Raw genomic sequence first — 25,948 nt, forward strand, 5'->3', positions numbered from 1 at the left:
GAAAGTATGTCAGAGCAGCTTCTCTTGATCTTCTGTTTGGGCTTCATCTGGGATCCAGATCTGTGTGGGTGGACATTACAAGTACTACTGGTCGAATCTTCTATGTCATGCGAGTGGTGATAGAAGTGTTGAGACCCGGGAGACAAGGGGGGTCTTTATCTATGACTCTGTGTAGTTCTTTACGGTTATAGGAAATGTCATTGTCTCTCAGTGGTGTTGTCTTGGCGGAAGTGGCGAGGGATCATGGGTGACATATCGAATCTGAATGAGTGGTAGGGCTGTCCAACGTCATGGTGATGCAAGGAAAAGTGTGTAGGCCTTTCTGGGCTGCTTTGTGCAGGTAGTTGTAAACGTTTAGCCTGACTGACTTAAGAGTCATACAAAAGGATAGAGAATACTTTACCATTCCATTAAGTGATCCTGGCTCTGCGATGTGCAGGGGAAGCTGTGGGGCTGCCGTTCCTCGGCAAGCCTGGATCTCGTGGCAGAGAGAGATGTGACCCTTGGTGATGTCGGCGACGTCCAAGGTGGAAGTTTCCTGCTTCTGCTATGCCGTCCATCGATGTGGCTCTGTGCATCTGAGGGAGACGGAAATCACTGTACCAGTCCGGCAGAGCGACAATCAGGATGTCTTGGTATGTATTTTTGCTCCTGAGACCAGTATATTAGAAGTGATCCAATGACCACCTGTCACAAGGTGAACTGAGGTGCCATTTAGAAAAAATTTCACCACATCGCACCAACACAGGTAACACGTGTTGCTGCAATGCCATTTTGTGAACAGACCCTAAATACAGTGTAGACATCTGCTTAGATGACAGGAGGCGACCCATATATGTTAGAGGTCAGCCAATTAGGGGGTGAAAAGCCAATCAGAGAGATGGGATTGATGGTCCCCAAATATGAGGGATGATATCAATTCTCCACTAATATGAGGGATGATATCACTGGTCCCCTAATATAAGGGATGAAAACATTGATTTGTAAGCACTTGCCTACTGGACACTTTCACCCCCTTCCCACCTGCTTTTAGCGCTGTCACTCTTTGAATGACAATTGCGCAGTCATGCAACACTCTACCCAAAATTTTTATAATTTTTTGAGACAGATAGAGCTTTCTTTTGGTGTTATTTGATCACCTCTGGATTTTTTTCGTTTTTTGGTAAACAAACTAAAAAAAATTGAAAATTTGAAAAAAAAAGGTTTTCTTAGTTTCTGTTGTAGCCAGGAGCTGGATATATACCTATTCCTGCAATCAGGAGACACTGTGTGGAGTTGTTGTAGGGGGAGCCGTTTCCCTCTAGTGTTGAGTGTGATGCTGAACAGTTGCTTCCTTAATCAGAGACAAGCAGGGCAAAGCATATGTAGTCTGTATGGATAGGATTCGCCCTCTGGCTGAATTATGTGGCACTACAACTACCAGCTGGTTGATGGGAGAGACTATAAGAGGGTTGGATTGAGGCCTGGCGCGCGCTCTTGGGAGCCAGTGTGGATCTGTGTGCAGGGAATCTCTGATAGTGTAAGCTGCAGCTGAGTCGTGGCCTGCACTGGCAGAATTGTCCAGTGGATATCTGGAGGGACACCTGCAAACAGCTCCCCTTAGCTTAGCTGTTCCTATCTCATCCATCCTGCTTGCAGTGGTATCAGATTCGGGTGAGCCGTAACGCGGCCGGAAGTCATCCCTTGAGCCACGTTCCTGAGAGATCATTATCATCATCATCACCATCATCATCATCATCTCCTGTTCCAGTGTGGTGAGCGGGCAACAGAACAATCTTATAGACACTGTATATAGACACCATTGTCTTCCGCACTCCTTGTCAGCTTTAGTTCCAAGGATCTAGACCAAACATCATAGACACTATATACAGACATCTTTGCATTCCATTGCTCTGCTTTTGCTTGTAGTTCCACAGAAAGTAACATCAAGTCAGTGATCACTGTGAATCCAGTTACAGTTTAATTTACACAGGAAGTTTTGCTGTTGTTTGCTGTTTATTCACAACTTATTGAGTCAGTTGCTTTACTTTACCATCCAAAGTTTTCTTGCATGCAATTAAACATCAAGGGTTTGTTGAAGATCAACCGGACTGCCGCACAGCAACAAAGGACTACTTTCACCTCCCTCCCCACTTCAGGGATTTGTGTTACTGAAGCTTATAGAACTATAATTCACCAAGAACTCTTTGAAAGAACAGGCTGAATTGCCATACAGTTCTCTTTGCTAAAAGTTGTATTTGTTATTTATTGTTCTGCCTTTATGTGTAAAGGAGCAGTATAGAGGGGTCTGACACTCATAAGAGCCATTCCTCTGCTCTCCTGTAGCCTGTGCATTATATGCGCTTGGTCTACTGACACCTGCCAGCATCCAATCCAGTCCGTTTGCCATACATTTGGTAGATCGGATGACAGTCAAATGGAAACAGACAGGCAGTCTGTTTCCATCCGATCACCACATGGAGAACAGTGGGCCATGTCCGCTTCCGCTCTGCATAGTAGAGCGAACACGGACCTGTCATCCGCCTGCTCAGCGGGGATCAGCCGACAGATTCAGATCCGCTTGGCGGAGTCCCCCCACCTGAAAGGGCCAAACAAACAGAAAACTGAAAAATGTCCTGGACTGAAAGGGGGTAAAACAATCCGGTATTGAAGTGGTTAGGATAACTGAGTAATTAAAGTGTATGTAAGCCCAAACAATAAAATTGTGTAGATATCTCCCTTTATGGCTTGTAAATGTAGTTATGCAAGTTTTTTTTTGTTATATTGATTTACTTACATTTTTAACAAATACCCACTGATATAGCCAGTTTTTGCTTTTTATGAGGCCTCTTTTTTAATAGGGTGCCCATCAGCTTCCAGTTCTGCAGTTCAGTGTTTACCCTTGACTTTCATCCCAACCGCTGCAGTCAATGCCCTTTGTTGTTTAATTGACAGCTGCTCTGGCCATTTAGCAGTTGAGGCTGAGACCTCCTGCAACCTTACCCAATGCTTTTTGTTTTTGTTTTTTTATTCTTTATTTTCAGATTTTTAAAAATAAAGAGTCATTCAGAAGTTAGACAAACACCATCAAATTACAGTAAAACCACAGAGGTGCAAAGGGAGGAAGTGGGGAAAGACAGGGTAAGATTGTCTCCTGGACGGAAATTCCCCTGAAAACTCAGGGAACGCCAAGAGACCATCTACCTATAAAGAAAAGATAAAGGGAAGAGAAAACAGAGACCAGGAAAAAAGAGTCAAGACAGAAGGGGGTATGTGTGTAACCTGTCCTGAGCAAACCAGGACTAAGTCAATCAAAGACCAGGGTGTCCCAATCTGTAATAATCCTGCATAAAAAAACAGTATTAATATGTTGATCCTGTTGCTGGGAGTTCAAAATCTAGCATTAATTGGCTGAGCAGGTATGATCAGTCCATGCAAACCCCGTTTTTTAGAAACACCCCACCTAACATTTTTGCTGGACGGCTTGACCCATTACAGGGTAATACAAATCTCTTACAGGGGGAACTTAGAAGAATAAATCCATAATTTTAAAGATACTGAAAGACTGCATCATACACACCATTTTATTTATTTTGCCTACAGTTACACTTTAAAGCTCATCTCTGGGCAAAAAAAAAAGTTTTCCCATGCAGTGGGGCTGTGCCTGCACTGCACAGGTTAACTGCTTGTTTTTGTCTAGGGGCGATCCTTCGATCTTCCCAGCCAGCACAAGACCTGTTCTTCACCCCCGCACTCCAGTGGTCTTGAATTGTAGACTGTTCCTGACATCATCAAGCCCAGAGCAGGCTCTATGGACCAGGAACAGTCCACCACTGGACCATGGGGGAGCCCTGTTTTCCAGTGGAATGAAGAATTGGGTGAATATAAGTTTTCTGCTCACCCCTAGACAAAATGAGCAGTTGACGTGTGCAGTGCGGACACAGCCCAACTGCATGGGAATTTTTATTTTTTGCCCTGGAGTTGGGTTTTAAAGCATTTTATCATACTAACTGTACATTACAGAAGAGTGTGATACATTATTATTAACACAACATCAGGAACTGTTACCCAATTGTCAAAGTGTCCTTTGATACTGGCAGCTATGACAAGGGAAAAATAAAATGAAGTAATGATGGTAATAATATCCTGGGAGATTTTTACTCTTTAAAAAAAACTGCATCATATAATCAGATTCAGTCTTATATTCCCTTCAGTCTAATTACCTGAAGTGTATAAAATACCTGTCAGCTACGCTTTGTTGTGGTGCTGTCATGCAAGTGATTGTGTATGTGATATCTCCTTGTAATGAAGTATTGCCTGATAGCTGTTGGTATCTGAAAAAGCAAGAGACAAAGGTAACTCAATTTGAGTGTCACTCGTGCTCTCCACCCTTCCGAAGCCAACTTCTCCATTCGATCAAAAAGTAACTATCAGAGTCTTCACACAAGCGACTACCATAGACCACCATTTAAACATTAAAGCTTCTCTAAGGGCAGACAACTCGCATCACATACATGGAAGTCTGTTATCCATGAAAAGTCTGATTGTCTGTTTCTTTGTCTTCTCTCCAATTTTCTTATTTTTACTCACAATGAATAATGTAAGGTAATCTTCAGCTTTAAGACCAACAAAGATCAAAACACTGCAACCTGTCAATTGCTTCTTTTGTTATATAGTCAATTTGGTGTTTTTTATACAGAAGGTCACTTGTATATAACGCCAATACAACGATTAAGGTTTTCTCTTGCATGTAATATTGGTGGAACTGGGAAGTCTTCTCTTGTATGTTACACTAAAAAACATAAAACAACTCATCTTTTCCAAGACATGGACAGAATAAAGGTGTTGCTTTGTCTGTAACACTAATAGAATGAAGAAGGTCTTGTGTTGTGTGCAACACTGATATCTTAAGGCCTCCTTACATGTGCAATTTTACCCAAAATGTAGAGTTTTTTGATGGTACTGAAGGTTTACTCTGCACAAATAAATAATGGGTCTGTAGAAGTATATAATATCTGGAGCTTCATGGTAGAAAATAAATATAATGGTCTTCTTCTGTGTACATTACTAGCAGGTAACAGAAGGTATAGCATACTTAATTTCTGAAAGGCACATTCTACATGGCCTACAGAGCAGCAATGTTTTTCAGCTACAATGGCATGACCGGGTTGTGCAGTACTATGTGCCTGCTATTCTGTAAGTCTTGGGTGTTTTATGTATTTTTTATTGATGTGTTGGATTGTCTGGAGTCTATGCATGGTTGCCACTTGCCAGTTGTTTCTATCAATGGGTACCTGAGGCAGCCAGGAGATCTGGTGATTGGAGGAACCTTCCCTGTTCATGTGGACAGAAGCTATACTGAAAACACATTTACCAGCAAACCAGATGACCTCAAATGCAAGCTGTAAGTCTATGTAACTTTTAGAACTAAATAAATTATTGCTTAATGAGACATTAAAGAAATAAATACAATAGGTATGAAGTCACAAGTGGGACAAGTCTCTCCTTTTAGTTGAGAATAGCCGTTAATGTTTGGTCAAGTATATTTACAGCATTCTGGTGGGATAGCTCAGGTGGGCTCGGACTATGATCCGAACATGCCTGAGCTCATCCCTAGAAGCAACATAAGAAAATGCACCTCATTTGTACCATATCATGCCTACCTTTAGTGGTAAAGGGTTAGCTCACCATTAAAATAACATTAAAGTAGCACCCACAGGGATCCATGGCCTCCTACATAAGGCAGACTGCAGACCTTCTTCCCAATACTGCACATGTGCAGATTTGTGGATGAGGGGAAGGACTAATTTCATCCTCCTTCCTGTGATGATGGAGCTCAACATAACATTCTATGATGATGATTTGCTCAACATAAAGTCTATCCTAGCTTATATGAAGGATGACTAAAATTGGTCTGGATGCTACTTTTTTGGTCAGGATTTGCGGAGGGTACAGTTGGCCTATAGGTATGAAATTTAAACAAAGTTCAACTTTACTGCTCTTCAACATGATTTGTAACCTACTGGGGACACTTGAATGTGTTGAAAATTTTATTTTAAAGGTAAACTACCCTTTAAAAACAATTAGTCATTATAAAACATTTATTATGTAAGTGCATTAAGGACTGGAAAGATTTCTTTTTCTAGGCACATAAAGAATTCTATGCATCCTACAAAATAAATAATCTATTAGCACTAACTCTCACTGTCCTACCTGTTTTATATGAGAGTCACATGTTTAGAAATGGTACACTGAATTCATGGATGTGCATAGGTTGGAGGAAGCTGGACATTGACTAACTAACCCTGTTTTTTTGTATGCTTTATGAAATATATAAAGAGCATAATTATTTTTATTCATTTCACTAGCCTTGAACTTGACAATTACCAGAGAATGCAAGCCATGATATACGCCATAGAGGAGATTAACAAGAATCCAGGCCTTCTTCCCAATATCACCCTGGGCTACCAGATCTTTGACACTTGTACTGTACTCAGACGGGCAGTAGAAGGAACTCTGTGGATGTTATCCGGAGGAAAAGAAAGCATTCCAAATTATCAGTGTGAACAAACAGGAACTCTTGCTGGTATCATTGGTGACTCTGCGTCTACACGCTCCATTCTAATGGCACACATTTTAGGTCTTTATAGATATCCACAGGTACAAACTAATACTTTTCTTAAAGCTGAACCCTGGGCAAGATATAAAAGATACACCTTAATGCTACTATGTATTCATTATTACATTATTAAATGTATTCTTTTAATACAAGCAATGCACTACCTGAATTTGACCAGATTGTACCCTCTTGTAGACCCTGAATAACAAAGCTGGAGTGTGAGAGGAAGAAGCAGAACAAACAGCCAATCATTTCTTGTGCTGACAAGAATAATACTGATAGGAGAAGAGAGCAGAGTGACAGAGAGATGAGCACACCATGGGCTAATTCTCTTTTCACTATCTAGTCACAGGCTGGGAGAAAGAAGGTCTAGGATAACCAGTGGAATGGCGCTGGCCATCAGGCTGCAGACATCTAGCAGCATAAAAAAGTATTGCTAGTTAAATGTCCAAATTAGAGCTAAACATTGCAGCTGGTTTTGTTATTTTGTTTCTTAATGACCTACTTGTTATTATTGTGTTTATTGCTGGCTGAAGTTCTGCTTTAGGCTGGGTTCACACTATTGCGAATTGGATGCATGTTACCCCGCATCAAGTTCGCATAGCAGGAGATTGTGACCGGCTTTCTATGGAGCCGGTTCACACATCTCCACAGCGGCTCCGGTGCAAATTGCGCAGGAGCCCTATGCATTCTTTGGTCCATTTCAGGTCCGAATTCAGCCCAAAATTCAGACTGAAATCGGACCTGCAATGGTGAATGGAGACACACTGGACTCCTGCTGTGAGCCGCTGCATTCTCCAATGTGAACCCAGCCTGAAATATCTAGAATTGTCCAGGCAAAGGTAAACCCATAATGAGACAGAATAGATAAGTGGTAGCTAATTTTGAGATATAGGAAAACGGTACGGTTTAGAAACATTGTAAGAAACTTTCTGGAGATTCAATGGAAAGTGAGAGCATATCATTCAAAAAAATGCCAGGAATATCCTCTGAGACCGTTGTCACCAAAACAAGTGTTTCCATTGAAAGATTTCCCCTTTCTTGCTCTTCATTTTATAGTCATACATGAAGGCCATTTGGACCCCCAGAAGCCAGGCCAAAAAAAAATCCCAATTAACAACACCCACATTCCATCTTGTTGCTTGGGAAAATCATTGGCTGCTCACTTCCAGAATAAAAGGAATGAAAAACAATTGTTTTCAGGTGCTAGCAACAAGGCAGGATGTAGGGGTTGCTAACTGAGAGTTTTGTGGCCATTCTTCTGGGGCGGGGTTGGGGGGGCAAATGGCCTACAGGTAAGACAAGAAAATGAATGAACATAAAAATCCTACTAAGCTTTACTTCTTTTTTTTTTAATGGGCCACATTTATTTATGTAATGCTTTAGAACTCAAAAGACTCTCCTAGACATTAGATTTTTCCATGTCATGTACATTCAAGTCAACTTGACTGGGAAGACCCCACCCCATGATTTGAAAACATACTGTGGGATCCACAGATTTAACAGGATACTGCAGTGAGGCACAGTGATGTCACCCTCGCCTAGGGGAGTGCACTGGGGGCCAGATATAATATAGCTTTTTTTGATGTCTTATACCTTTTTCTTCATAATCAGATGGTGATGTTCTTCCCAAGAAACGTGATCTTCTTATATCCTCTTAAATGTACGTTACATCCTATACATACATAGGTGGAACCAAACTTCCATGGATCAAAGTTTCCTTGTTTATTCAGTATGTCTAATATAGTTACATAGTTACATAGTCAGGTTGAAAAAAGACATCTAGTTCAACCAAAAAATAAATACAATCCCATGTACACAATCCTTCACCTGCAGTTGATCAAGAGGAAGGCGAAAAACCCCAGCAAATCATGATCCAATTTGCTACAGCAGGGGAAAAATTCCTTCCTGATCCCCCAAGAGGCAATCAGATTTTCCCTGGATCAACTTTACCTATAAATGTTAGTACCCAGTTATATTATGTAAATTTAGGAAAGATTCCAGGCCTTTATTAAACAATCTACTGAGCTGGCCAGAACCACCTCTGGAGGGAGTCTATTCCACATTTTCACAGCTCTTACTGTGAAGAAACCTTTCCGTATTTGGAGATGAAAGCCCTTATCTCTAGGCTAAAGCGTGCCCCCTTGTCCTCTGTGTTGACTATAAAGTGAATAACTCAACCCCAAGTTCACTATATGGACCACTTATGTATTTGTACATGTTGATCATATCCCCCCTTAATCTCCTCTTCTCAAGAGGGAATAAATTCAGTTCCTCTAATCTTTCCTCATAGCTGAGCTGCTCCATGCCTCTTATTAGTTTGGTTGCCTTTCTCTGCACTTTCTCCAGTTCCCCAATATCCTTTTTGGAAACTGGTGCCCGAAACTGAACTGCATATTCCAGATGAGGGCTTACTAATGACTTATACAGGGGCAAAATGATATCTCTCTCTCTGGAGTCCATACCTCTCTTAACCTCCCTGGCAGAATTCCTGAGTGTGGCTCGGGGTGGATTTTCAGTACCAAAAGCGGTAACCCCGAGCCACACTCGGGATCGCATCGCAGGATTCAGGTAGTTACTTACCTTGTCCCCAGGATCCTGCAATGTCCTCCCGCTGTGTGTGCGAGCCGTCCTCTGCTCGATTCATCACAGCGCCGAGCTCCGTTCCCTGTGAGCGTTGCGATGCACGGGGACGGAGCACGGCGCCAAATTCAAAAAGTGAAACACACACTATACATACAGTACACTGTAATCTTACAGATTACATTACTGTATCAAATATTTTCACATCCCTTTTGTCCCTAGTGGTTTGTCCAGTGCCCTGCATGTAGTTTTATATTATAAATACTGTTCTTTCTGCCTGAAAACTGGAGATTGTCCATAGTAACCAAAACCGTCCCTTTACATCAAAAGCGGTTTTAGACCAGCTAGAAAACAGCGATAATAAATTAGAATCACGTGCAGAATTGAGTGATAGTGATTTGTGGGGAAATTCATCATCAGACACTGAAAGTAACAACAGCAATAATTCTGCAACTGAGCAAATTTCAGTTTTTTTGACTTTATTATTGAATAATTTTTATTATTATATTATTATTTATTATAATTATTTATAGTTATTTATTATATTATAATTTATGATTTTGTGTTTCAAACTTTATCATACCCGGGCTGTCTACTAGACTCTTGTTTGGACAGATTTAAGTGTGTTATTCCTAAGAATTACAGGCTTACAATATAGAACGCCAAATTTCCATGCAAAACAATTGTACCGCTTTGAGCATCAAAAATCTGAAATAATCATACCGCCAGGGAGGTTAATACAAAAAAGGACTTTGCTTACTGTGGAAACTGCAGCTTGGCATTGCATGCTATTATTGAGCTTATGATCCAACAAAACCCCCAGATCCTTCTCCACTATGGATTCCCCCAGTTGTACTCCCCCTAGTATGTATGATGCATGCATATTCTTAGCCCCCAGGTGCATAACTTTATATTCATCAACATTTTTTTTATGGTTGAAGTAGATGGACTTGTGCCTTTTTTAAACCTGACTAACTAACATTAAACTTCATTTGCCACTTAGTTACCCAATTAGACAGTGCATTGAGGTCGGCTTGTAAATTGGGAACATCCTGTAACAAGGTTATTCCACTGCATAGCATAGTGTCATCTGCAAAGACTGAAATTGTACTTTTAATCCCAGACCCTATATGATTTATAAAGATATTAGTAAGTAAGGTCCCAGCACTGAACCTTGGGGTACACCACTGATAACCTTAGACCATTCAGAGTCATGCCCCGTACACACAGTCGGATTTTCCGATGGAAAATGTCCGATCGGAGCGTGTTGTCGGAAATTCCGATCGTGTGTGGGCTCCATCGGACATTTTCCATCGGATTTTCCGACACACAAAGTTTGAGAGCAGGATATAAAATTTTCCAACAACAAAATCCGTTGTCGGAAATTCCAATCGTGTGTACACAAATACAACGGACAAAGTGCCACGCATGCTCAGAATAAATAAAGAGATGAAAGCTATTGGCCACTGCTCCGTTTATAGTCCCGACGTACGTGTTTTACGTCACCGCGTTTAGAACGATCGGATTTTCCGACAACTTTGTGTGACCGTGTGTATGCAAGACAAGTTTGAGCCAACATCCGTCTGAAAAAATCCTAGGATTTTGTTGTCGGAATGTCCGAACAAAGTCCGACCGTGTGTACGGGGCATAAGAGTCATTAACCACTACTCTCTTAATTCTTTCTTTTAGCCAGTTTTCTATACATTTACAAATTGATCTTTGCAAGGCTGTAGACTTTACTTTAGACATGATAATATGATTCCTGTAAATTTTTTACATCCACAGATAAGCTACTCCTCAACCAGCCCAACTCTCAGCAACAGAAAAATATTTCCTTCTTTCTTTCGTACTATACCTAGTGATGTTTTTCAGTCCCAAGGTCTTGCTAACTTAATCCTATATTTTGGTTGGTCATGGGTTGGCTTTCTAGCAAGTGATAATGACTATGGTCAACTAAGTCTCCAGGCGGTAAAGCAGGAATTTATAAATGCTGGTGCATGTGTAGCTTTCATAGAAACAATTATGACCGGCCAGGCCAACAGGAATGCTCCACACATTATCAAAGTTATCAAGGGGTCAACAGCCAAAGTTGTGGCAGTGTTGGCCTCCAAACCAGAATTTTTACCAGTTGTAGAAGAGTTAGCAAAACAGAATGTGACTGATAGAATTTGGATAGCCAGTGAAGCATGGTCAACCTCCAATCTTCTTTCTAAAGAAAAGTATCAGCAAGTCTTGATGGGCACTCTTGGGTTTGCTGTCCATGCAGGGCAGTTGCCAGGATTTATGGAGTATCTGAACAGCTTACACCCATCAAAAGCTCCAAATGATTCATTCATAATAGAGTTTTGGGAGCAACTTTTTTCTTGCAGATGGATTAACCACCTGAATTTGGATGACAGGACAAGTAACAAAACAGCACATGATTGCACTGGAGAAGAAAATCTAGGGAAGTCAATGCTGAAAGTTGATTTTGGAGCAACCTTCATGGTCTACACTTCAGTTTATGCGTTTGCATGGGCCTTACACAGTCTACTTCACTGCCAGACAGGAAAAGGCCCATTTCATAATGGATGTGCAAACATTTTGTCATTTGACCCTTGGCAAGTATGTTACTTATTTTTCTCAAAGTCGATTAATTATATGTTTTGTTTGTTTTTCTTTAAATATCTTTCTTCTTAATGTTGTTTTCCAGCTTCTCCATTATATTAAAACAACAAGGTTTCAGACTAAAGACAAGACAAACATATTTTTTGATGGCAATGGGGATCCTCCTGCCCTTTATGATATTGTGAACTGGCAGATAAGTTCTACTGGGTCCTTGGAGCAAGTTACAGTAGGAAGATATGACTCCAGCTCCACAGATGAGAACATCATGAGTCTAAACCATGCTGGCATTGTATGGGTTAATAACAAAACAATGGTACGATTGCACCAGATAAAAAAATAAATACTCATTCTATGTAGATTTATCTTCTTTAGGAAGCTTATCATTTATTGTTTTTCTGTCTATATAGTTTACAAAATACGAAGAACCATATACAGTATATCTGTCCCTGCCCATGAGTAACTTCAAATTTTCTGTCACCACGACAATCATACAAACACAGACAGTTTGGTCAAATACTAGCTAGAGCAGTGCCCTACCTGTGGCCTGGGGACACATGTGGCCCGCGGAGCTCTCTGATGTGGTCTGTGACCTTTTGCACTGGGATGGCTGGTTGGCAAGCACATATCGCGGATTGCTGACCCGCCATCCCAAGTATCAGTGTTGTGAATGAAGTGGTAGAGGAAGCCTTAGGCTGCTTTCAAACGATTGGTCCAACTCAATCAAACCATCCATTTACCTCTATGGAGCGTCAGATGTAAACGGACTTGAGTCCATGTACACCCGCCTACCTCCAATCCGATCCGTTAAAAAAAACAGAACGAGATCCGTCCTTTTCCATCTGGACAGATCGGAAGGCCCATAGAGTAGAGCAGGCTGTATCGGTGTCTACTGTGCATATGCAGAGAGGACACAGACTTGTCATCTGCCCGCTCAGCTCATTGTGGCCCGTGACCAGTTACCAAGTTGCTTAAGTGGCCCTCGCTCTTCAAAAGGTTGGGCACCCCTGAACTAGAGGGAAAATGGTTCTGTGTCAGTTTTATTTTAGTGATTTTGTTTAGGACAGGTTCACATCAGGAATGCGCAGGAACACAACACCTGTTCTTGTGTGATTTCTGCATGTTCCCGTGCAGTGGGATTATTCAGTCCATTCGCTAAAGTAGAAATTGTAGAAAAAATAGGAAGAGTAGCTACTTTCAAGATGATAACTTTCCCTGAACTTCTCTACCTTTTCCAAACCATACCAATTCCCATACCTCAGCACTTACCAACTTTATATGGAAAGGCTCTAAGCCCAGATGTGCCTTCGTACTATGAATAAACACATCCAAGCTGGAGGTCTATCTGTCCCTAATATTTACCACTAGACCAAACTTACTGGTGGAAAATTGATAGCAACAAAACCTGGTCAATCTTAAAATGCGAAGCATTCCCAACTGTAGACACCAAAGTACTACTATTAACCATACTAAATGGACAAAAAATGAATTAATCCCCATTTCCAGCCATCCAGGCTACCATCGACGCAACCTGCAAATGTGCAAAAAATTTTTGCTACAAGACCACAAACTATCCCCTCCCACTACTTACCCAATATCTACAGATCTACATATCACATATAAACCTAACCCTATGGGAAAAGGAGGATATACGACACATCAAGGACATACTAGATGGTAACTCCATCCTTCCATTCCCTACTCTCCAACACAAATTTAATCTACCATCCGCTGAATACTAGATATATCCAAATATACTATCTCGCTAAGCGAAACATGCTACAAATGGAAATTAGTCTGCCACAATCAGTAGTCCGGTACTATGAAGGAAACTCACCAATTGTAAAAGGCATCTCCCTTGTCTACAAAATTATTAGCCGGTCCCACGACTTTAACAGAACAACAACTATCCACAAATGGGAGCACGACTTAGGGTTCACGTTCCCCAATATCACATGGCAAAAAGCTATTAAAGAAACCTATAAAGCATCGCTTTGCATGGATCACTGGCAATTGTACCAAAATATACTCCGCAGGTGGTACCTTACACCCTTTAAACTTTCTAAAATATTCCCTAATACACCAGCTAACTGTTGGCGCCAATGCGGCTCCACTGGCACATTAGTACACATACTATGGTAGTGCCCATCTGTCACATCATACTTGAGCCAAATCTTCAAATTGATCTCTGAATTTACCACTTCACCTGTACAACCTGATATTAACTTAGCGCTGCTATACCTAAACCTAGATACTATACCCAAAGCAGCCAGAACCCTTATTATCCATATCCTCTGTAGCAAGGTCTCCAGCCTCCTTCAGTCTGATGAGAACCTCCAGGTCCAGATATAGCTGACATTCTTCTGTATGTTGTGGGTTGTGAGGCATAGTGGGTGCAAGATGGATAAAGTTATTGGGCGCCAGACACTTCTTGAATGAAAAAGAGATGTTTATTTCTCTTACAAACTTTTATGGGGGAAAGAGGGTTAGGGCCAGGACACCCTTGAGTAGTTGCAAGTTCAAATAGCAGACTCAGAGACTTCAGTAGGAGGACAGCCGTGCAGGGAAAGGCCTCCAGCAAGAAGCCACATCTGCATGTGCAGGAATGCTGTCTCCTATGGCAACAGTCTTTAACAATTCCTACCACAAAGCATAACAGTTCTTTCACCTTCACTACAACTTCTCCTTGTAGTTCTTCAGTACACTGAGCTCCCGGTCTCTCACTAAACACTCTGATTCACGGCCACTGAATCCCTTGAGCTCCTCCAATCTTTACAGTGGTATCTTCCTCAAGCCTCACCCCGCACACTCTTGATACTTCTCAAGCTTCACCCCACTGGCCTGCTTGGTCCCTGGCTTGACAAACAAGGCTGCTCTGCAAGCACCATCTCCGCTGGTTGGGTCCCTGAATTGATCACCGCCTTTTCGATTCTCCACCGTGCCCGTGCGGTGAGAATACTGCTTAGTTACTCACTGTGGTCCCTGGTAATAAGGTGGTTGGTCCCTTAGTGGCGACAGCTTCCCTTCTACCTCAGACCACTGACAGGTTCTCCAGCCAGCAGTACCATCACTTTTGGTTGGACTGCAAGCCACAATCCCAACCCTGCGTTGCTCTCTTGCTTCTGGATAGGCCCTCAGACAGCCTAGCAGCCAGATGCCCCCATGATAGGCCCAATCTCCGGCCTAGCAGCCCGGGGCACATGACACACGTCCACCCAGACAGCCGTCCAGGTGGCACGGAACATAGATCACCTGACTCCACCCTTACAGCTCCTAACCTGTTGAATGTAGTATCCAACCATGCATTAAAAAATGTTAAGTTTCACAAATTCTCTTTGTCTTGTAACCTATGGATTTCTTATAAATACTACACAGGTTATTCAAAGTATACATGTAAAATCTGCTTATTCGTGATGTAAGGTTTAGATGATGCAACACTCCAGATCACTTCAAACTCTATAGATTAGCTATTATATCTACCACATTTTGCAATATTTTACACTGGTACAATTATAGAGGATAGGACTGGTGTGACAGACTTTAACGGTACCGGTGAAGGACATTGAAACAAAATATACTAAATATCTTTATTACAAATTATTTAAAAAGTATTTTACAAGTAAAATCAATTCAATTATATGGCTCTAATCAATATGACCTCCAATCAATTTGATCGGTCATTAGTTATCGATCTCTGTTAATACAATGTCAAGAAGTCGACGCGTTTCACATCTTTGCTTCCTCAGGACCTTACATTCTTGACTTTAAAACAGAGATCCTGTTCAAAAAAAAGGAGAAAAGAGCATGAACATTATTTGCATTTTGATTAGGTGGGAGTGCAACACATTCATTTTGACATACCAACCAATTAGGAAGAAAAACGTGCATCAAAGCCAACTTATGTCTAGAAAGGAGCACTCAGTAAATGACGTGCCAAGTGTCATGGGAGAGCAATCTGATAATGTCTTCAAACAATAGGTAGATAAATATATATAGAAAGATAGTACACTGGTGAAAAGCTTTCAAATGATATATGTTGTGCCTTTGTTTCACTGTACCTATAATCATAATTGTTACTCACCCTTGTTAATGTGCTCTTCTGAATCTAACGCAAAGGAATGGAAAAGGAATCCAATAGACAAAATGGAAAAGGATGGCACATCTCCCATCCAGATGCATCGACCCTAACGAGGAGACATATCTTTCCTCATATTCCCTTTGACTATTGTAAGCCCCTCTAACCAATTCTGAGAGATTATAAGTAGGGCTTAATACTTGGATCTCTAAATGGAACAACATAAGCTCCTCTTTGCAATAGATAATTCCACCGTTGTGTGACTTAATAACGTAACATTTTGTCTAATTAAAATGCAATGTTTTGCTTTATTTTGGTATTTTCCTTTATGAAAAACTCAATAAAAATGATTGAAAGTAAAAGTAGTAATTGCACTACTTTTAAAAAACGCACTAAAGCGCATGGTACTGCAGTAGCATGCAATTTTGGTGCCTGCAATCACACTGCATTTGCTATCTGCATTTGGAGTGCCATTAGCCCTACATTGGCACCCACAGCAGATCACAAAGGCAGTGTGTTTTGAGTGTGGTGCGGGAAACGCTCACAGAATGTGACAGTCAGCCCATGCAGGATTGTGAACAGTGTGTTTGTGTCACCTCGGTCACCTTGTGTCACCTTTTTCCACATACACATGGTAAAGGGCACACCAAGGAAATGAGACTGGAAAGCAGATATGTCCTATTACAATGGAAAGACATCCGGTAGAGGTATTTTTGAGACACTGGAAAGCATGTCACATTGGTTTATGCCAGTCTGGTGGGCCTTGCCAAGCTTGGCACAGACCACGTGGGAGTGCTTTGTATACATGGCAATGCAAAAGACTACGCTACTGGAGTGCTGTCAGTGGAAACACCTTGTGGAGCTGTAAAGCATGTAATGTGTATGGTTAAGAACATGTTACATGGTGTAATACCATAATGTGATTTTCCTTTCTTTTGGTAACTGTGGGAAGAAGGAAAAACAGGTAAGAAGTGCTGAAAATGTGTATGAAGTAAATGGTATTACGAAGTGCTAAAAATAACAGATATACGGTTGGCCAGGTAAGATTTTGGGACCACAGAGTTGCGAATGCTCAGAGCTCCTTCTTTCTTTCTTTCTTTCATTCTTTTTTTCTTTCTTTCTCTCTCTCTTTCTCTTGCTCTCTCTTCTATGGAAACCTGCTGCTGAGTGAAAAGGCTAGGTACTGGCAGAACACTAAAAAGTGTTGCTAGTTATATACACTATATTACCAAAAGTATTGGGATGCTTGCCTTTATACACACACATGAACTTTAATGGCATCTCAATCCTAGTCCGTAGGGGTCATTATTGAGTTGGCCCACCCTTTGCAACTATAACAGCTTCAACTCTTCTGGGAAGGCTGTCCACGAGATTTAGAAGTGTGTCTATTGAATTCTTCCAGAAGCGCATTTGTGAGGTCAGGCACTAATGTGGACGAGAAGGCCTGGCCTGCAGTCTCCGCTCAAATTCATCCCAAAGGTGTTCTATCGGGTTGAGGTCAGGACTCATCCATGTCTTATTGGACCTTGCTTTCTGCACTGGTATGCAGTCATGTTGGAACAGGAAGGGGCCATCCCCACACTGTTCCCAAGTTGGGAGCATGAAATTGTCCAAAATGTCTTGGAATGCTGACTCCTTAAGAGTTCCCTTCACTGGAACACTGGAACTAAGGCAGGTGTCCCAATACTTTTGGTAAAATAGTGTATATATATATATATATATATATATATATATATATATATATATATATATATATATACATACAGTCAGGTCCATAAATATTGGCACATTGACACAATTCTAATCTTTTTGGCTCTATACACCACCACAATGGATTTGAAATTAAACAAACAAGATGTGCTTTAACTGCAGACTTTCAGCTTTAATTTGAGGGTAGATACATCCAAATCAGGTGAACGGTGTAGGAATTACAACAGTTTGTATACGTGCCTCCCACTTTTTAAGGGACCAAAAGTAATGGGACAGATTAACAATCATCCATCAAACTTTCACTTTTTAATACTTGGCTGCAAATCCTTTGCAGTCAATTACAGCCTGAAGTCTGGAACGCATAGACATCACCAGACGCTGGGTTTCATCCTTGGTGATGCTCTGCCAGGCCTCTACTGCAACTGTGTTCAGTTCCTGCCTGTTCTTGGGGCATTTTCCCTTCAGTTTTGTTTTCAGCAAGTGAAATGCATGCACAATCGGATTCAGGTCAGGTGATTGACTTGGCCATTGCATAACATTCTACTTCCTTCCCTTAGAAAACTCTTTGGTTGCTTTCGCAGTATGCTTCGGGTCATTGTCCATCTGCACTGTAAAGCACCGTCCAATGAGTTCTGAAGCATTTTGCTGAATATGAGCAGATAATATTGCCCAAAACACTTCAGAATTCATCCTGCTGCTTTTGTCAGCAGTCACATCACCAATAAATACAAGAGAACCAGTTCCATTGGCAGCCATACATGCCCACACCATGACACTACCACCACTATGCTTCACTGATGAGGTGGTATGCTTTGGATCATGAGCAGTTCCTTTCCTTCTCCATACTCTTCCCATCAATCTGGTACAAGTTGATCTTGGTCTCATCTGTCCATAGGATGTTGTTTCAGAACTGTGAAGGCTTTTTTAAATGTTGTTTGGCAAACTCTAATCTGGCCTTCCTGTTTTTGAGGCTCACCAATGGTTTACAGCTTGTGGTCAACCCTCTGTATTCCCTCTGGTGAAGTCTTCTCTTGATTGTTGACTTTGACACACATACACCTACCTCCTGGAGAGTGTTCTTGATCTGGCCAACTGTTGTGAAGGGTGTTTTCTTCACCAGGGAAATAATTTTTCGGTCATCCACCACATTGGTTTTCCATGGTCTTCCGGGTCTTTTGGTGTTGCTGAGCTCACCGGTGCGTTCTTTCTTTTTAAGGATGTTCCAAACAGTTGATTTGGCCACACCTAATGTTTTTGCTATCTCTCTGATGGGTTTGGGTTTGTTTTGTTTTTTCAGCCTAATGATGGCATGCTTCACTGATAGTGGCAGCTCTTTGGATCTCATATTGAGAGTTGACAGCAACAGATTCCAAATGCAAATAGCACACTTGAAATTAACTCTGGACCTTTTATCTGCTCCTTGTAAATGGGATAATGAGGGAATAACACACACCTGGCCACGGAACAGCTGAGCAGCCAATTGTCCCATTACTTTTGGTTCCTTAAAAAGTGGGAGGCACATATACAAACTGTTGTAATTCCTACACCGTTCACCTGATTTGGATGTAAATACCCTCAAATTAAATCTGAAAGTCTGCAGTTAAAGCACATCTTGTTTGTTTAATTCCAAATCCATTGTGGTGGTATATAGAGCCAAAAAGATTGGAATTGTGTAGATGTCCCAATATTTATGGATCTGACTGTAAATACACTCACCAGCCACTTTATTAGGTACACCATTCCAGTACCAGGTTGGACCCCCTTTTGCCTTCAGAACTGCTTTAATTCTTTGTGGCATAGATTCAACAAGGTGTTGTAAACATTTGGAGCCAGGTGCTGGCTAAATTGCCATGTCATCGGGGGATTCTCTTTAACATCAGCCACAGTAAGTCTGTTCCCTCTAGTGCTTAGCTTGGACACTGTATTGTCACCTCCTGAATGCAAAGAAAGTGAAATCCAAGAAAAGAGCAAAGGATCTTGGGACATGTAGTCTGAAGAGCCAGCTTTAACTTGGGGTCAGACCATTGTGGACTACAAGTTCCAGTTGGCTGGAGAGAGAGAGCAGAATTCTGGGAGTTATATATAGCCTGGGTTGGGGAGTATGCGCCCTCTTGGGGCCATGGCCTTAAGCTGGGAGCAAGAACCCAGACTCTGGTTGCAAACAGCGATGCGGCCTTCTCAGTGTGTAAAGTCTTTGGCGGATGTGTGAGCGGATCCCTTTTTGCCAGCTTCCTGTCGGTTAAGTGACCATTGGGGGTCATCCTCATTGTCCTCAACACAGATCCTGCTGAATCCCAACATCGCAAGGTATGCGGTCAGGCACCCTTCCCTGGTGACAGATTCTACAGGACCCTATCCTAGAACTCTCTATTCCCTTGAGCCTGGTATTGTCAGGATTGGTGAGCGGACAAAAGCCCACCCTCTATACACCCTAAGAGATATTCTATGCAGACACCTTCCTTGCACTAACGTTTTAACAAGGAGACACTTTACACATGCTATTTGCAGTACTGGATGCCATTACACAGAAAATCTCTCTGGGCCATTGTTAAGCTAGCTGAAGACACTGAACATCTACATCATCAGGACTTGGGGTCAGTCATCTTCAAGTGGCTTTCACGGCGGTGGCGCTACACATTCCTCAGAAATTTTGGTCCATATTGACATGATAGCATCACGCAGTTGCTGCAGATTTGTCAGCTGTATATCCATGATGCGACTCTCTTGTTCCACCACATCCCAAAGGTGCTCTATTGGATTCAGATCTGGTGACTGTGGAGGCCATTGGAGTACAGTGAACTCATTGCCATGTTCAAGAAACCAGTGGTGAGATGATTTAAGCTTTGTGACATGGTGCATTATCCTGCTGGAAGTAGCCATCAGAAGATGGGTACACTGTAGTCATAAAGGGATGGACATGGTCAGCATCAATACTCAGGTAGGCCGTGGCATTTAAACGATGCTCTGTTGGTACTAAGGGCTCAAAGTGTGCCAAGAAAATATCCCCCACACTATTACACCACCACCACCAGCCTGAATTGTTGATACAAGACAGGATGGATCCATGCTTTCATCTTGTTTATGCCAAATTCTGACCCTACCATCTGAATGTCGCAGCTGAATTCAAGACTCATCAGACCAGGCAAAGTTTTTCCAATCTTCTATTCTACAATTTTGTTAAGCCTGTGCGAATTGTAGCCTCAGTTTCCTGTTCTTAGCTGACAGGAGTGGCACCCGGTGGTCTTCTGCTGTTTTAGCCCATCTGCTTCAAGGTTCGATGTATTGTGTGTGTGTATTCTGCGCACTTTGGTTGTAACGAGTGGCTATTTGAGTTACTGTTGAGTGTTGACTTTCTATCATCTCAAACTAGTCTGCCCATTCTCCTCTGACCTCTGAAATCAACAAGGCATTTTTGTCCACACAACCGCCGCTCACTGGATATTTTGTATTTTTCGGACCATTCTCTGTAAACCCTAGAGATGGTTGTGTGTGAAAATCCCAGTAGATCAGCAGTTTTTGAAATACTCAGACCAGCCCGTCTGCCACTAAAAACCATGCCATGTTGAAAGTTACCTAAATCTCCTTTCTTCTCCATTCTGATGCTCTGTTTGAACTTCGGCAAGTCATCTTCACCATGTCTAGATGCCTATATGCATTGAGTTGCTGCCATGTGATTGGCTGATTAGCCATTTGTGTTACCAAGCAATTGAACAGGTGTACCTCATAAAGTGGTCATTGAGTGTATATAAGCTTGTTTGGCATCTTTTTCTAAACTCATGGACAATATTATTGAGGTTGCCTACACCCGACCCCCTTTAACAGTCTCCACTTTTCTAAGAAGGCTGTCCACAAGAATCTGGAGCTTGTCTGTGGGAATTTGTGCCCACTTAGGTGAAAGAGTATTTGTGAGGTCAGATACTGATGTTGGATGAGAAGACTTCTTCTCTCAAACAAAAAACCCACTTACTAAACAGGAGAAAGAAAAGATTTTTTTTTTTCTTTGCTTTTAAATTAGTAATTTTGCAGCAAAATACATTTTGTGCTCATCATTAACCTGTAAGAAACCCATGCAGGCAAAGAGAGAACATGAACATGGTGTCCAAAGTAGGGACTAAGAACAGAACCTTATTGTGACAGGGCACATATGCAGCCCACTTATTATTAGAAGTAGAACATCTACCAGTTTTGTATTATTGTCTGTGTTCCATCAGAGATACTGTATAACCTCATTTATGCCATAGTATGAGCCAAAACAACACCCATCACTCCAAACGTCATTGCTCTCCTCACTTGCGGGGACACTGGGTGCCAGGCGTAGGGGCTCATTCTTATTCTATGTAGGCGGCATACAGGAAACAGAAAAGTGTACACCCATGGAAACCTCTGTGCCAAAAACTGACATGCTTTTAGACATTCTTTCTATGTCCCGGTCTACAGTCCTTATGGACCTGTTATTTTGCGGCAGAGAACGTGCCATTGTGTAATTGATATTATAGTATGATTTCCTTAATTATTGTAATGTCACAGTAACCAGTGTGTCTATGTTCTGCCAGCAGTGAACACTGTTGGCACAATTAGCAGCTTGTGATGGCACTATCTGTGAGCTTGACCTCTCAATACATTCACATAGGGATAATTGGATGGGGTCTTGAATGTCCTGGTACAATAAAATGTTGCTGTAGACACACAACACAAGCACATTTCCAGCACTATTCCTTCTATCTACTACCTATATGGTATTCAAATGGTATGGTGTTCAAATGACCACCCAGTACTTCTTAGAGTGTCAGCCTTATTGCTTGTGTGAAAAGCAAGTGACCCTTCCTATGAGGGACTGGTAGTGAAAGGAAGATGGAGGAAGAAACCGAAGGAAGATAGAAGAAAGAAGATAGAAGAAAGAAGATGGAAAAAAGAAGACTTTAAATAAAGGAGTTATCAAAAACTGTCTCTTGTCATTTTTAACATTTTTTACAGTTTTTTTGTGAAATGGTAGGGGTACTTTTGTACCCCCTTACCATTTAACACGGGGGGGCCGGGATCTGGGGGTCCCCTTGTTAAAGGAGGCTTCCAGATTCCGATAAGCCACCCGCCCGCAGACCCCACAACCACCAGGCAAGGGTTGTGGGGATGAGGCCCTTGTCCCCATCAACATGGGGACAAGGTGCTTTGGGGGGCTACCCCAAAGCACCCTCCCAATGTTGAGGGCATGTGGCCTGGTACGGTTCAGGAGGGGGGGCGTTCTCTCTTTTCCTGCGGCCTGCCAGATTGCGTGCTCGGATAAGGGTCTGGTATGGATTTTTGGGGGGACCCCACGCCATTTCTTTTTAAAATTTTGGTGCGGGCTTCCCCTTACTATCCATACCAAACATGAAGGGTCTGGTATAGATTTTGAGGGGGACCCCCACGCCATTTTTTTAAAACTTTTGCCCGGGGTTCCCCTTAATATGCATACCAGACCTGAAGGGCCTGGTATGGAATTTAGGGGGACCCTCCATGCCATTTTTTTTTAATTTTGGTTCGGGGTTCCCCTGTGGGGAATTCCCATGTCGTTTTTATCAATGAACTCTTATGTGTATTGTCGGACCGACAATTCATTAATAGCCGCGAGTAACTTTAAATGACTATTTTTCTTTGAAATGTCATTTTGCTGTCAGACTGTTCTAAACACGGGAAATGTGCATACTATAGACAACCCCCAGGTACGAAATTTAAAGGAATATTACACTTTTATTGTTTCACTTTAAGCATTATTAAAATCACTGCTCCTGAAAAAACGGCCATTTTAAAAACTTTTTTTTGCATTGATCCATGTCCCCTGGGGCAGGACCCAGGTCCCCAAACACTTTTTATGACAATAACTTGCATATAAGTCTTTAAAATGAGCACTTTTGATTATTCATGTTCGAGTCCCATAGACTTTAACGGTGTTCACATGTTCGAACAAATTTTTTTGCCTGTTCGCATGTTCTGGTGCAAACCGAACAGGGGGGTGTTCGGCTCATCCCTAGCCACCAGTCTCAACTCTACATTGTTCATTGGTCATCCTTTCTTACTAAAATGACCACTTAACCTGAGTGTTCAGAAGATGCATGAAAGTAAAAAGCCTTCAGCCTTAAGAACCACTTTCATTATGTTGCATGGCAGGGTTTACCCACATATTAACATTCAGATTCTGCTGCATTTTTTTGGATCTATTTTCTGATTCCTTTATGCATTTTCTATTTATTTTCATTAAGGTTCCACCATCAAAGTGCAGTTCTAGCTGTTCTCCAGGATTTATGAAGATGGCCATTCCTGGAAAGCCCATCTGCTGTTTCCAGTGTGTACCATGTCCTCAGGGACAAATCTCCAATGAAACAGGTGCTTTTTAACATTATGTTTGATTGTGTTAGCTTTCTACACACAAACTATGCTTTTTACAATACTGACAGTATCTTTCTTTTCTAGATGCTGTCAATTGCCATCCTTGCACCTGGGATATGTGGCCCAATCTCCAACAAGATGCATGTTTGCCAAGGCCCATTGAGTTCCTCTCCTACAGTGAAGCACTTGGCATGAACTTGGCTACCATTGCCATATTCTCCTCGGTTGTCCCACTTGGAATTTTGGGATTGTTCATCCATTATAGGACCACACCAATAGTGCGAGCCAACAACTGGTCTTTAAGCTGTCTTCTACTCATATCTTTATGTCTCTGCTTCCTTTGCTCATTGGCGTTCATTGGATACCCACAACTAGATAAGTGCCTTCTCCGCCAGGTTACATTTGGTTTGGCCTTTTCATTGTGTATCTCTTGTGTTCTAGCCAAAACTATTACAGTCGTCATTGCCTTCAAAGCCACCAAGCCAGGAAGTCAGTTAAGAAAGTTTACTGGTGTACGAGTATCCTACACACTCATTGTCCTTTGTTTACTAATCCAAGTATCCATTTGTGTGACTTGGCTTACTTCTTCACCACCTTTTCCAGAGTATGACTCTAAAACTCAGTCAGAGGTGATTATTTTGAGCTGCAATGAAGGTTCTCCTATAGCATTCTGGTCCATGTTAGGATACCTTGGTCTCCTAGCCACCATCAGTTTTATTGTTGCGTTCTTGGCTAGAAGATTACCTGACAGCTTCAATGAGGCAAAGTATATTACATTTAGCATGTTGGCCTTCCTCAGTGTTTGGATTTCCTACATTCCAGCCTCTCTCAGCTCACGAGGAAAGTATACTGTGGCCACAGAGATCTTTGCCATCTTATCTTCTAGCTGGGCTCTTGTGGTTTGTATTTTCCTGCCAAAATGTTTTATCATATTGTTTCGACCAGATATGAACTCTAAAGGACTATTGATGAAGAAAAACTGTGGCTGAAAAAAATGTAGACATCTATCTTATGCGGGACTACAGTTATGTATTCATAGAACTGTTTATGTTGTAAGTACAAAAGTATTTTGTAGATTCATAACTTATTCTGTTCCTGAAGGAATTGTTGTTTGTTTCACCATGTTCTTTCTCTTACTGATTTCTGATTGGGAAGGTATGAATTCATTACAACAACCTGAGCAATCTCTGTGTTGTAATGGAAAAACCTGCAGTGTCTGCATCCCTCTAGAAGTGGATGAGTCTTTTAGAGTGGCTCACCAAATAAAATTCTTATTGCAGGGGATGCCTGAAAATGTTGTTTGTATCAAACCAGAGTAGACTTCTGTGAAAAGCAGGCAGCCAATTACACAAGCAGAGTATGAGATTTTGGCAGGAATATGGGATAGGGATATGCTTATTAACTATTTTTCAGAGCTGTTCCTACAATGCATAGAAGCAACATTTGATTTTTTTTGTACATTTTAGAAAATGAAAACATTTGTAGACTAAAATGGAATAAACTAATTAACAGTTAAAGTGATTGTAAAGTCTTTTTTATTTTAAATAACAAACATATCATACTTACCTCCACTGTACAGCTCGTTTTGCACAGAGTGGCCCCAATCCTTGACTTCTGGGGTCCCTTGGTTGCTCTCTCGGCTTCTCCCCACATCAGATAACCGCCTAGGAGAAGCGCATTCCCGGGGGGTTACCTTGCAGGTGCGCTCCCGGGTCCAGCATTTGCATCCATAGACACGAATGCCGGACTTGGCCCCGCCCCCCGCGCCCGCATCATTGGATTTGATTGACAGCAGCGGAAGCCAATGTCTGCGCTGCTATCAATCTATCCAATCAAGAGCCGGGACCCCATGCAGACAAAGACAGCTCGTCTCCGGCGAGTGACAGCGCGTCTCTGCCAGGGCTCAGGTAAGTAAAATGGGGGGGGCTAGGGGGCCGGTGACTGCCAGAAGTTTTTTCACCTTAAAGCATAGGATGCATTAAAGTGAAAAAACACAAGGGTTTACAACCCCTTTG

At 41.8% G+C, this 25,948-nt stretch overlaps 1 protein-coding gene across 1 annotated transcript; it reads left to right on the plus strand.

Annotated features, from left to right (window-relative positions):
* Positions 1-509: 509 nt before the first annotated feature.
* LOC141134129 (extracellular calcium-sensing receptor-like) lies at positions 510-24,922 on the plus strand. Its single transcript, XM_073623714.1, has 7 exons — positions 510-635; positions 5,229-5,383; positions 6,348-6,639; positions 10,967-11,785; positions 11,874-12,101; positions 23,807-23,930; positions 24,018-24,922. The coding sequence occupies exons 1-7, from the start codon at positions 510-512 to the stop codon at positions 24,920-24,922; spliced, it is 2,649 nt and encodes an 882-aa protein (XP_073479815.1).
* Positions 24,923-25,948: the final 1,026 nt, after the last annotated feature.

This window comes from Aquarana catesbeiana, linkage group LG03, assembly GCF_042186555.1.
Source record: "Aquarana catesbeiana isolate 2022-GZ linkage group LG03, ASM4218655v1, whole genome shotgun sequence".
NCBI classification, from domain to species: domain Eukaryota; kingdom Metazoa; phylum Chordata; class Amphibia; order Anura; family Ranidae; genus Aquarana; species Aquarana catesbeiana.